Raw genomic sequence first — 12,858 nt, forward strand, 5'->3', positions numbered from 1 at the left:
GAAAGCTATTTTTGTAAATGTTTGCACACTCCTACATTATTCAATTAACTGCCAGTTTTCAAGAACTGATCATATGACCATCTCAGTGCTAGATTTTAGGACTGTAAAGATAATTAAGACATGATTAAAGCCTCCAACCTAGAAAATAAATCAGACCTGTAAGTGTGGGAGATAAATTGCTGGAATTAGGTAAGGGTTGTAGGTGTTTTCCCTAAGAGAGAGCAGCTAACTCTTTTGTCAGTTTAGGAAGGGCTTCAAAGAGGTGATGATTTCTGAAGTGAGTTTTGAATGACAGTTTGGCAGGCAGTCACAGTGGAGGTGGGCATAGGCCTTGGGGTTAAAGGTTTTTGGTCCTGGAAATATATTAGCATTAGAGATAAAGATTTGGGATCATAAATGTATGATATGAGAGTTTAAAATGAGAGTGGGTGAAATTGTCCAGGAACATCGAGCATAATCAGAAGAAAAACAAGGATTGAACTCCTGGGAATGCCGATAAGTTGAAGGATAAACGGAGGAAAGGATGCTGGCAGAGGACACTGAGACAGAAGGGTGTGTAGGAGGATCAGAAAATCAGAGTGTGCTGGAAGCCAGGAGATAAAAAAGTGATAGGATGGGAGGAGCAGAATGTCAGATGCCACAAGATTAAGTAGAAGTAGGACCGGAGAATGTCCGTTTGTTTGGGCAGAGGGAAGGTCATCAGACTTAGGGTCATTTCAGTGGACGGGTGGGAGTGAGAGCGAGATTTCCAGGAGGAAATGGAGAGATGAAGAAGGGAAATGTGACTGTGGATAGAGGAGAGAGAAATTAGTAGCAAACGGGAGTACTGGACAAGGATGGCTTCTTCCTTTGTTTTGTTTTGTTGATGAGAAAGACTGGTGCTTCTTAGTCCTAAAGGTCCAGCATGGACTTTCCCAACAACTGAACACCTTAAAGAAAACAAGATGTTCCTTCAGCTATGTAAATTCATAATCTCACGCTGGTCCAAGATGGGCTTGTTTTATTTCATATTCTGCTCCGGCATAAAAATAGCGTGCTTCTCCTGTAACTTGTGGAGATGTCGGACAGATGATGTGTTGCAGGAGCAAATAAATTTGGGGTCATATACTAGATTTTTAATCTGGCCTAACTTTTCAAAGACAAAAGTCAAACTGAATTTTAATTTCAAGTGTGCATTTTTCTTATTTGGAGCATGCACAAAACACCTTATGTGACAGCTCCTGCCCTCCCCCAGTTTGGGGGGAATCAAAGGGAAGGGGTTGGGGGTGGCAGAACCTAATTATGATTCTAGCAAAATAATAACTTCTACTAAAGATTCCCCACTTAGTGTTGACTATCCTTCTGAAGAGTTAGTCAGCTGCTAAATGTTGTACCCATTTCAAGCTTCATGACCTCTCTAGTTTGTTGTATTAGTTAGTTATCATTAGGTTCACAGAAACCGAATTTTAAAGATTTATTTATTTATTTCAGAGAGAGAGAGAGACAGAATGCATGCCGTGTGGAGGGGCAGAGGGAGAGGGAGAGAGAGTCTTAAGCAGACTCCACGCTGAGTGCAGAATGCAATTCGGGGCTCGATTTCAAGATCCTGAGATCATGACCTGAGCCAGAACCAAGAGTCAGATGCTTAACTAACCGCCACCCAGGCACTCTGAAACCTAACTTTAAATAAAGAAATCTGTTAGTTGAAGAAAACAAATCATGATAAAGTCAAGCAAAACCTGTTTCAAAGTTATCTGGAACCAGAAATTAATTAACGAAATCTACCTACCTACCTGCTTACCTACCTACCTACCTACCTACTACCTTCTCCTCAGCTTTGTTTCTTTTTCAGTATTGACTTCATTCTTAACCACTGCAAAGTGGCAGCCCTTGAAGCTAGAACAATGGATACCAACAGCTTCTAGATTTACGTTGTCATATAACTCTACCAAGAAAGGGGAAAAGACTTTGCTGTTGCTCTAGAACTCTGAATGGTCTACTTGAGTTGTATGCTGACTCCACTTCCACCCGCCAGACCAATGTGGCAAGAGGGATTGATCCACTGGGGTCGGTCCAGCTAGGGTGAGGAGCCCGTGTTTTGCTGAGTCACTGTGACCAAAGGCGCAGCAGCATAGAAGGAGATAACATCTCCCATCGACCTGCTTGGTGAAGGAGCGAGCCTCAAAAGAGTGGGATACTGCCTGAGAAAAGAAGGATGCTAGACACAAAACCATAAATGTTCAGTGAATTTGCTTAGCACAAGACTGACGCATAGTCCCTGAGTAAATGGACTGATTGTTTTGGAATGAGAGTGAGACATTTTCTGAAAATACCCGCTAGGACATAAACCTGTCCCAGGAAGGAGAGCTACAGTTGGGTGATAACTGAATGGTTGTAGAGTTTGAATAAGCTACATTCAGAGGCTTAGCACTTCATAATTTTAAAAGTACTTTTACTTGCATCAGCTTTGTGAGCTAAAAAGAATTAGCTATTTTAAACTTCCATTTTAGAGAGTACTAACAGGGTCTCAGAAAAAAAACAAACAAACACTTTTTTATCCAGGATCCCACAACCAACCAGCAAAGTAGGTAGTGACTTTGGGTTTAGAATTAGTAGTCCTGACTTCAAATATTTCTTTCATTATACCCAGTTCTTAATGAAAGTACAGTCTTTTAAAGGGTTATAAGATCATGCCCCGTTTTAGGAATTATTTTGGTATGTGAATTTCCCCCCCCAAATTTTAATTTATATTCTAGTTAACATATAGTGTAATGTTCGTTTCATGTGTAGAATTTAGTGATTCATTACTTACACACAGCAGTTGGTGCTCATCTCTACGAGGGCACTCCTTTACCCATCACCCATCTACCCCATGTGACTTTTAAATTGTATTCATAAGTCAGTTTCTCCCAGTTTATTAAAGTCATGACTCGACTCTGAAGACTTCTCGTGCAACAAGGAATGGTTTGCTATTGTTACGCAGTTTCTTCTAAAGGACAAACTAATTTTTGTTTTCTCTTAGAAATGTAATAGCATCTTTTCATAATTATGTAAAATCCATAGGATTATATATTTCCATGTAGCCTAGACTCAGTGACTTAAAAATGGTTCCTTACCCACCAAAGAATGATCTGGTCATCTGCCTGGTGTGGTAATTGTCTACTCTGACCGGAAAGGAAAAGGCATGTAAACATAGAAGTTTTCATATATTAAATTACTTGTATTCCTAGCAATTCCTTGGTATTTATTGTTTGTTTCAGATGAGAAGAAGCAGATGGTTGCAAATGTGGAGAAACAGCTCGAAGAAGCAAAAGAACTGGTAGGTACAGACATGGTCATGTATTTTAACATACAACCAGAGTCTTTTCTGCTGATACCTTCCTCTAACCTGTTTTATACTATGTGGAAAGGTGACACTTTTCTGATTAGCATTTTAAAATTTGGACCTCATCAGTTTTTAAATTGAAGAGAATTTAATAGTTTCTTGGGATTTTATGCTTCTTAATTAAAGTGATTCTCTTTTTAATTCCACCTTTAATTTTGATTCCTTCATAATACTTTTCATAATAGCTAGAAATAGCTCATGCTTATTAAAGGCATACTGAGTACCAGACACTGGATTAATCATATGACTTGCTTTATAATATTTGATTTTCGCACAAGCCCTGTGAGACAAATGCTATTCATCAAGAAATGTTAAGGATCTGAGGATGTTCCCCTATTTGCTTTGTAGAAGGTGAGCTTGCCACAATTTCACGGATGTGGGCAGAAGACAGGAGATTCCTAGGTCAGAGAGAGTTTTATTACAGCAAAAGGTGCTGTCAGAATTCCAGCACGCTGCCTCAGGTCCCTGAGCCCCAGCTCCCACAGAGTGCTGCAGGTTGGCCTGGAAAAGTCCCCACACTCAGTGGAACACCTTACAGGAAGGGAACCTGGAGCCTGGGAAATGCCCTGCTTTGTAGCAGTCTGTGAGCGAGGCTGCTGTTTGTCCCAGAGGGACACAGTATTTCCTCCCCAAGGGCTGCTCTTTGTAAATATAACTCTTGAGAAACGGCTTGAGAAAGGAGTGGTGAGGGCCTCACATTCTTGGCATGCCCAGCAAGACATGTGGAAGCGTGAGACACCCACAGAGGAGTGATTCTCTATGCCATGCTTGTCCCCATTTTGCAGATGGGGAAACTGAGGCCTAGGAAGATGAAGTGACTTTGAGATGCCACACCAAGCAAGTGGCAGAGTACGGGCTTGTATTTAAATATGCTGAGCCCAGAACTCCAGCATATCCACTATTTCTTGATAAAAATAAACTTGCAAATCAAGGAACAAAAAAGTATTAAACAAAAAGTATTAAAAGGTATTGTGTCCCAGGTTTTGGTTTTAAAGCCAGGTATCACAAGGACGACTCTACCTGTTACTGCATTGTGTTCCCAAATGAGTGTGTCGCTTTCCTAAATGCTGAAGGGCGCTACTTGGGGTTCCTTCAGAACGTACTTACTGATGTACTTTAGAACAGTTCCCCAAGTGTGTTTCTGGTAATGGCTGCTACCAGTTTAAGTATGTTTGGGAAATTAGCTAGCTGAGATAGGATTGGAGGTTGGCATCTTTCTCAGTTGTTTTTCTATAGAATCTTCTTGGACCCTGACGGAGGCTAAGAGGCATTATGAATCTCCAAGAAGGGACGGTAGGAGGCAGCTAAAGTGTGGAGTATTTCCAAGCTTATTTGACTGACTGAATGACTTTTGCGGACAGGCCCATACGCAAGGGGCTGCCCTTTTAGGGGTTCTGTAGAAGTAGGTGGCTGTCGTTCCCTGAGACACAGCAGACCTTTGTTCTGCGACTTGGAGGGCTGAGGTAGCAAGCTGCACTGCACTGCCCTGTCTCCTCTGGCTCTCCTGTAGCTGTCAGAATGGTGGACACTCTCCGTGCCCCAGAAGACTCGCTTCCCACCCCCTGTGCTGTCACTGGGCTCTCTGGCTTCGAATGTTTGCCTCTCTTTTGACATTTCTCCCTTTTTGCAAATACTTTTATCCTTACTTTGTTTTCTTTATATATTCAACTATTTCTCTCATGGTTTCTGGCCTTCACGCAAAAAGACTGACCTCCTGCGTAGTGTAGCTGCTGATCAGGACAGCCCTTCTCCCATCGATAGTACAGTGCAACTGCTCAGTTGTTTGCCTCCGAGTTGACCCCTTCTATTGTTGTTGAGTTCCCAGGAGCAGTTCTTCTGCCTCAAAATCTGTGTTTTGGTTTGTCGAGCCATCCAGGTACTGATTGTTAGAAAGGTGGTTTCCTAATAACCAAGATATTACTATACCAAGAAGTATACATAGTCATCTCCTCATAGAGTTTGTAGTCATTCTCAGTCATGACCAACCCCAAGAGTTCTATCTAAGATAGGTGTTTCTGTTTGTTTAAGATGATCAGACAGCTGATTTACTGAGTTCCAAAGAAATCCTTGTTAAGGACACTGTTCATTCATTATATTACCTCCTCTCCTTTGGATGAGGACCCTGGCAGAAAAACTTCTTTTTGATCTCACTTATTAGGATTACTTGTGTTTCTGCTGAGCAACTGGCTTGTATTAATCTCTCGGACCCTGTTCATCTTGTGATTATCATGTCCCCCACATGGTGTTGTTGGCTGGCTGAACGTTGGGACGACAAGTTCATGTTAGCCTTATTTCTGGTTTCATTGGAAATGCTTGTTGTTGTGTTTCCTTTTTTTTTTTTCTTACTCACCTACTGTTAATTTTGCTTTCAGAGTCTTTATAAAATGTCTTAAACAGAAGTGTAGTTAGCACTTGGATTTTCAGTTACATGCCCTTAAGCAGTTATTTGGATGATCCTGTTGACCTTATTAGAACTAGGTACTTCATGATGATTTCAGAGAAGTGTTTTTTTTTTTTTTTAAGTTTTAAAAAGGTTTTTCTTTATTCATTAGAGAGAGAGAGAGAGAAAGGGAGCACAAGCAGGGGGAGGGAGAGTGGGAGAGGGAGAAGCAGACTCCTCATGGAGTAGGGAGCCTGACTTGGGGCTCTATCTCAGGACCCCAGGATCATGACCTGAACTGAAGGCAGATGCCCAATTGATTGAGCCACCCAGGTGCCCCCAAATAAGTATTTTAAGAATTGCCTTTGCTCAGTGACAATTTAACTTCTTGGTGCTTCACATTTATGTTGAGACATGGCAAGAATTTAAGTGGTCACTGCTTAAATCAAGGCTAATGAAAACTCTCTCTCTCTCTCAGAAAAAATTAAGGTCCGTGAATTAAAACATGGTTTTCTGGTTTATCTGAGAGCTAGTATCGTTACTCAGTCTCTAATGCTGGACAAGTAGTTTTATTAGTGATAAGCTTATAGTAGTCATGGAAAGAACTCATTAAGAGGTAAAATATAATAGCGCATTTTGGGGTACGAGTTTATTTGACATGGTCTGAGCCAATTTGCTGTTGGTGGTGGTTTTTATTTTTTAATGCCAGGTGTAAATAAGCTATCTCTGATACCTTGTGTCTATACCTGCTGTATTACCTCTGTGTCATCAGTAATCATCTCTGCTATTAACATTAATCTAGCGATTACCAAGCAAGAGACACTGTTGTAAGCACATTATTGGAATTACACCATATAATCTCTACAGCTGTCCTACAAAAGACAAACTATTTTTAGAAAGGAGAAAAGTAAAGCCCAGAAGACTTAATAAACCCATCCGAGGCTGCCCATCTAATAAGTAATGGAGCCCGATGTGGACGCAGGCGTCTGACTCAAAAGTCTGTGTTCTTACTCGTCACACTGTTTCTGTTTTGCCTCTCATTAAATGCGCATGTGTGGTATCCAAAGTGTTATTAATGCCAGATTCTTGGAAAGTATGTGGCTGAGATCTCAGTGAGCTTTGTGTAATTTAGTAGATGACTGTATCCACTCAGTGCCATATCGACATGGTTACAAAGGAATAGGAGTTACACTGGAGGGTCAGACCACGTATTGTTTGGCACAAGATTTTCCTAATCAGAAAAGAGTTTCCAGAAGAATTTTCACCAATGACTAAGGCTGGGCTGACATTTTATAAATTTTGGGTGGAAGTAATGGTTTGTTTTATGTTCCCATAATCCTGGTGGTTTAGGGTCAGAAGACCAGTCCAGGTGAGGTTGGACTGAATGATAGGACACACCAATGTGATTAAGGTTGTTATTATTGAGGACATTTGGATTAATGCGTATGTTAAAAAAAAAAAAAAATAGGGCATCGGGGTGGCTTAGTGGGTTAAGCCTCTGCCTTTGGCTCAGGTCATGATCTCAGGGTCCTGGGATCGAGCCCCGCATCGGGCTCTCTGCTCAGCAGGGAGCCTGCTTTCCCCTCTCTCTCTGCCTGCCTCTCTGCCTACTTGTGATCTCTGTCTGTCAAATAAATAAATAAAATCTAAAACAAGCAAACGAACAATCAAACATTCTTGACAGAGTGAGTGCTTTGGCACTCTGTGTGGCACTAGCAAGCAGTCAGCAACAACTTCATTTGTTGACGCAAAGAAAAGTTAAGCCCCAAAGCAGTCCCAGTGTCACTTGATCTTGGGCAGTGAGCGCTCTCAGACTGGCTCCTCAGGTGTAAAAGGAGAAATTGGGATTAAATCCTTTCAGCTCTAAATGTCTGGCCAAATAAAGCATAAGCATATGGTTGAAGTCACGTTTTCCTCTCGCCCTGCCAGCTTGAACAGATGGATCTGGAAGTCCGAGAGATACCACCCCAGAGTCGAGGAATGTACAGCAACAGGATGCGAAGCTACAAGCAAGAAATGGGCAAACTTGAAACAGATTTTGTGAGTCAGACTCCCCCTCTGTCATATTTACCGCTCTTTCTCTGTCTTCACCTGTGTTTTCTGTCGTTTCCGCCACACACCTCAGTGAGCCCGATGAGCATCGTCTCCAGGAGCCGGTGCGGGAGATAGCACAGCTTCCATGGTCTGTGACTTGTGGGGGGATCTAAAAATACCCAAAGAGCTACCTAATGGTGGAATATGAGGTGTGTTGGATTCCTGACTCACAGATGGATCTGAAGCACGACGACGTCTGGGTTTTGACAGTGTGTATTTATACTTAGCATTTAGGAAAATTCTGGAACCCAATTTTGGGCCTTTCTTAATCTGCAGCCTTTCGGGTGCAGTGTTCATAGATGGACTTCAGGGGCGCATGAATGTCCTGAAATTATATAGGTATTTTTGGACGTCCATTTCTATGAGCACTCTTCTCCTGGGGTAGGCGCCATAGACTGTATTAGAGTCTTGAAGGAATATGTTACCCTCCTCCCACACAAGGACAGAAGGAATTCACTTAATAATTGATACAAGTGATTCTTTATACCAGTTGCCCCATGAGAGTATTAAGTGTTCTCCCCCTATATGTCCGACTTTCAGCTCTACCCACTTAAGAGCAAACTTAAGAACGCATATTTAAATATAGAGTGTTGAAATAGTTAGGAATTAGAAAGTAATAGCAGTATGGAAGCTAGAGCCGGGCAATTCCACTGCTGAGTATATTTCCAAAAGAATTGAAAGCAGAGTTTTTATATTTGTACACCCATGTTCATTGCAGCATTATTCACGACACCAAAAGGTAGAAGCGACCCAGGTGTCCACCACAAAACGTGGTGTACAATGAGATATTATTCAGCCTTAAAAATGTTGGAAATTCTAATGTATCCTATGCTATGACATGACATGACATGCTTGAGAACATTATGCTAAGTGAAATAAGCCAATCATGAAAGGCAAATAGTATATGATTCTGTTTATGTTATGTTCCTAGAGTAGTCAAAGATAAGAGACAGAAAGTAGAATGGTGGTTGCCAGGGACTGGAGAGAGGGGGAAATGGGCCGTTATTGTTTAATGGGTACAGAGTTTCAGTTTTGCAAGATGAAAGGTTCTAAAGAATGGCTGCTTAATAGGTGAATACATTTAACACCATGGAACTGTGCACTTAAAAATGGTTCAGACGGCAAATCTTAAATTATGTGTATTTTACTACTTAAAAACAAAAAAGATGGGGTTCCTGTGTAGCTCAGCGGGTTAAAGCCTCTGCCTTCGGCTCAGGTCCATGATCCCAGGGTCCTGGGATCGAGTTCCACATGGGGCTCTCTCCTTAGCAGGGAGCCTGCTTCCTCCTCTCTCTCTGCCTGCCTCTCTGCCTACTTGTGATCTCTGTCTGCTAAATAAATAAATAAAATCTTAAAAAAAAAAAGATACAGATGAAGAAAGAACTGAGCTTTACCCGTAAACGGCAGAGAAGTCCTGTCTTGGTACGTGAATCGACTTCATTGTTGACCCGGGGATCCAAATTCATAAAGAAAGTCAAGAAGTGATAAGAGTATTTCTGCCTCTGTTCTTGCCTAAAGTGTTTTACTTCTAGACTATAGCGGTACCAGACCCAGTAGAAATACCCCTAGAATCTGGAGATAGGGTGATTTGCAGTTAGGCATGTTTATTTTATATTTTGGTAGATATTGCCTAAGAAGTTGAGATAGGCTATGTCAGTGACTCTGATGCAGTTGCCTTTTAAATTGTGTTTTTATTAATTTTAAAAAAATTGGGGGACGCCTAGGTGGTTCATTGGGTTAAGCTTCTGCCTTCAGCTCAGGTCGTGATCTCAGGGTCCTGGGATCGAGTCCCGCATCGGGCTCCCTGCTCAGCAGGGAGCCTGCTTCCCCCTCTCCCTCTGCTGCTCCCCATGCTTGTGTTCTCTCTCCTTCTCTTACTCTCTGTCAAATAAATAAATTCTTAAAAAAAAAAAATTGGAATCCATAATGCGCCGACATTCAGAAAAGAAGTATAACTGCCTAGCTCCTATGCTCTGTGCTAGATAAAACCTTCTGTAATTGCTTTGCGAAAGGTGGGTACTCTTAGGGAGAATATGGGATCTAATGAGAAAATTTAAATTGATTTGAGAATTTGACAACTCAAATTTATACTTAGACAATTCTAATTAAAATTAATGTTTCAATATAAATGATCAAAGTAAAGTGAAATATTTATGAGGATTATTTTAGTTTGCTAACCTCATCTTTATGAAACTACAAAGATTTCTCTCTTGGTTTCTAAAATAATAAATTATATTGGTTTGTAAGGGCTGCCATAATAAAGTACCACAGACTGAATGGTTTAAACAACAGAAATTTATTTTCTCGCAGTTCTGGAGGCTGAGAATCTGAGATCAAGGCGTCAGCAGGGTTGGTTTCTTCTAAGCCCTCTCTCCTTGGCTTAGAGATGGCCGTCTTCTCCCTGAGTCTTCCCGTGGGCTTCCCTCTGTCTGTGTCTGTGTCCTGATTTCTTCTTCTTATAAGGACACCCATCACGCTGGATTAGAGCCCACCCTCCTGACCTTGTTGTAACTCGGTTAACTCTTCTCCAGATGCAGTCCCTTTCCGAGGTACTAAAACTTAGCACCTCAACATATGAAGTGAGATAGACACGATTCACCTCATATCACTGAATTTAGTTTTCATCTTAAAATTTTTTTCAGAGATTAAATTGTTTCTGTTGCTTATAAGTCAGCTCGCTCAACCTTTAGTGTTTTTATCTCCTGAAGAATATAATCTGGGTAGAGTTCTTTAGGTATTTGGATAGTGTGTGCTTGGGTAAGTATTTCTCAGGCGTTTTTTGTTGTTGTTGTTCTAAAGAAAAATGGAACCAGTAGCTGTGATCCGAACATCTATTCTCCAGGCTATCATTAAAAATTCACGTGTTTATGTGGGTAATTGTTAGCACAACTTTCTTCTGCGTCAGCAAGCTTCCTTTACCACTCCCCCCCCACCGTCCATGGTACAGTGACTTAGAGTTTATGAAGTGCTTTAGCGTACACTACTTCGTTTCATTGTACGAGGAGTAGACAGAGTAGATGTGGATCTCTCTCCCCATTTTACACGTGACAGAACCAAGAAGTTCAGGTTGACTCTGGATGCCATTCAACACATCATTGTCAAACCTGACAGTGTATAAGACACTGCCCTGCGTGCTTGGAAAAAGCTGGGGTTAAAATACAGTTCTTGTTCTCATGGAATTTAGATTCTAGTGGCTAAAACAAGAAATAAATACATCTATATCATAATTTCAGAGAGCGATGAGTGCTATAAATGAAAATAAAGAGGGTAAATGGGTGAGTGATCGTGGGTGTCCTCTGCAGCGTGAGTGAAAGCAGAAGAGGCGCCTGTGTTTGCAGAGGGGGATCCACAAGGGCATCGTAGACATAGTGAAGACTTTGGCTTTTTCTCTGGATTGATGAGAAGCCACTGGGGGCCTTTGAGAAGTGAGTGGTCCTCTGGCGCTTCCTTGGTTGCTTCCTCCCCATTTCCGTAGGACACCACCCAAGGTATTGGAACAGAGTATAGAAAATAGGTACATAATTCCCTTTTGGTTCATATTTTCTTTTTATATTTAATTCTTTAATGTTTAAAGCAATGAAGGTTATCTCCTTAAAGATATTTGTAAACTTTCTTATGGTGATATACCCAGAACCCCCGAACCCCAAGAAAAATAGCACAGGTGGTCCTTTGTGTCTCATTTGCAACGTTATTGCAAATGAAGGAGTTGTGCTCTTCCCCTTGTGACATTGGGACTTTGACGGATTTGTACGAATGAGGATGGGCAGAGGTCAGCCCAGTACTCTTTCTTTGACTCTCCTCATCTCCTTGTTTTCTTGTCTTGGCCCCTCCCCCTCCTCTGCCTGTTGCATAGACACTGGGTTCTTCAGGCTTCTCCACTTACTCCCACTGTCTTACCCCGTGTGGCATCATCTACTCCTGTGGCTTCAGTGACTGTGTCTATACCAACCTGTATTGCTAACTCAGACCTCTGTAGTTCTAGATTCATAATTTTTACTACTCCAGAATCCCTTAAGCACACACACTTAAATTTGACAAGTTCTAGTCATTTCCGAGTTATCTTTAATCTCTTCCTCGCCATCAGTTGCACCTCGGTTGATCACAGAATTGGCAGATCTCTCCCACTTTCATCTCCACTACTGGAAGCTCTCGTGTTTTTCCATCTCGATGTTTGTAGTAGCCTTTCCTCATTCTGTTCTTCTCCTGCTCTAAACCACCCTCTGCACCAGTCTCGAATTCTCTTTCTAACACACTGATCTGAGTTTGTCACATTGTTCCACAAAATCCTGTGGACTGCTCATTGCCTGCTGAATAAAATCCAGGTCAGCTTGTAGACTTTCTGTTCTGTTCCATTGCTTCTTCATATGTCTAGGAACTTTATTATCATATGCTTGGTATTGTGGATCATACATTGCTAAAAGCCTAGATTTTGTTGGTTTCCTTTAGAGTGATGTATCTCAACCTTTTCTTCATTATCATCCCCCTAAGGAACCTTTTTAGGCTTTCTTTTTCTAATTGCCCCTTCTTCATTCCACCCCCATGAGATTTTAATGCTACAGATAGACTATATCTGTACATACTATGAGCCTTTGGAGGACCCCGTGTCTTTGAAATATCTAAAATTCTTCGTCTTCTCAAGTGCCGGTGTTTGCCTCCATGGCTTGATACCATCTCTGCTGTTAATGCATGTTTTGGAGAATTTTTTTCTTTTTCTTTTGTTAAGTAAGCTCTGTGCCCAGCGTGGGGCTTGAACTTACAACCTGAGATCAGTGGTCACATGTTCTACTGACGAGCCAGCCAGGTGCCCCTTAGGGAATGCTGAGCTTTATTTGGACAAGCAAGTAACTTACTAACAGATCAGATCAATCCTCTCAAGGCTTACTGTTAAAGTTTTTAAGGATGTGTCTAGAGTAGACCTGCTTTTGGGGTGCGGCATTTCTTGGCTTCCACTTGAATGACTGGCACATTCAGTGACTGCTCAAACTTAAGTTTGGTCAGAATTCTCCCTGCTTTGGGTGAC

General features: G+C 41.5%; 1 protein-coding gene across 23 annotated transcripts in view; it reads left to right on the forward strand.

Moving 5' to 3' along the window:
* VTI1A (vesicle transport through interaction with t-SNAREs 1A) overlaps positions 1 to 12,858 on the forward strand; it is a 351,190-nt gene that overhangs the window by 8,390 nt on the left and 329,942 nt on the right. For all 23 annotated transcript variants that reach the window (XR_009403981.1, XR_009403982.1, XR_009403989.1 and 20 more), the window contains exons 2-3: positions 3,240 to 3,298; positions 7,674 to 7,784. Coding sequence is in view for 6 of the 23 variants with exons in the window: in XM_059398583.1 (XP_059254566.1) it covers positions 3,240 to 3,298; positions 7,674 to 7,784 (170 nt within the window). In the remaining 17 variants the exon portion in view is untranslated. The remainder of the gene's footprint in view (positions 1 to 3,239; positions 3,299 to 7,673; positions 7,785 to 12,858) is intronic.

Source organism: Mustela nigripes, chromosome 4 (genome assembly GCF_022355385.1).
Source record: "Mustela nigripes isolate SB6536 chromosome 4, MUSNIG.SB6536, whole genome shotgun sequence".
Lineage (NCBI taxonomy): Eukaryota > Metazoa > Chordata > Mammalia > Carnivora > Mustelidae > Mustela > Mustela nigripes.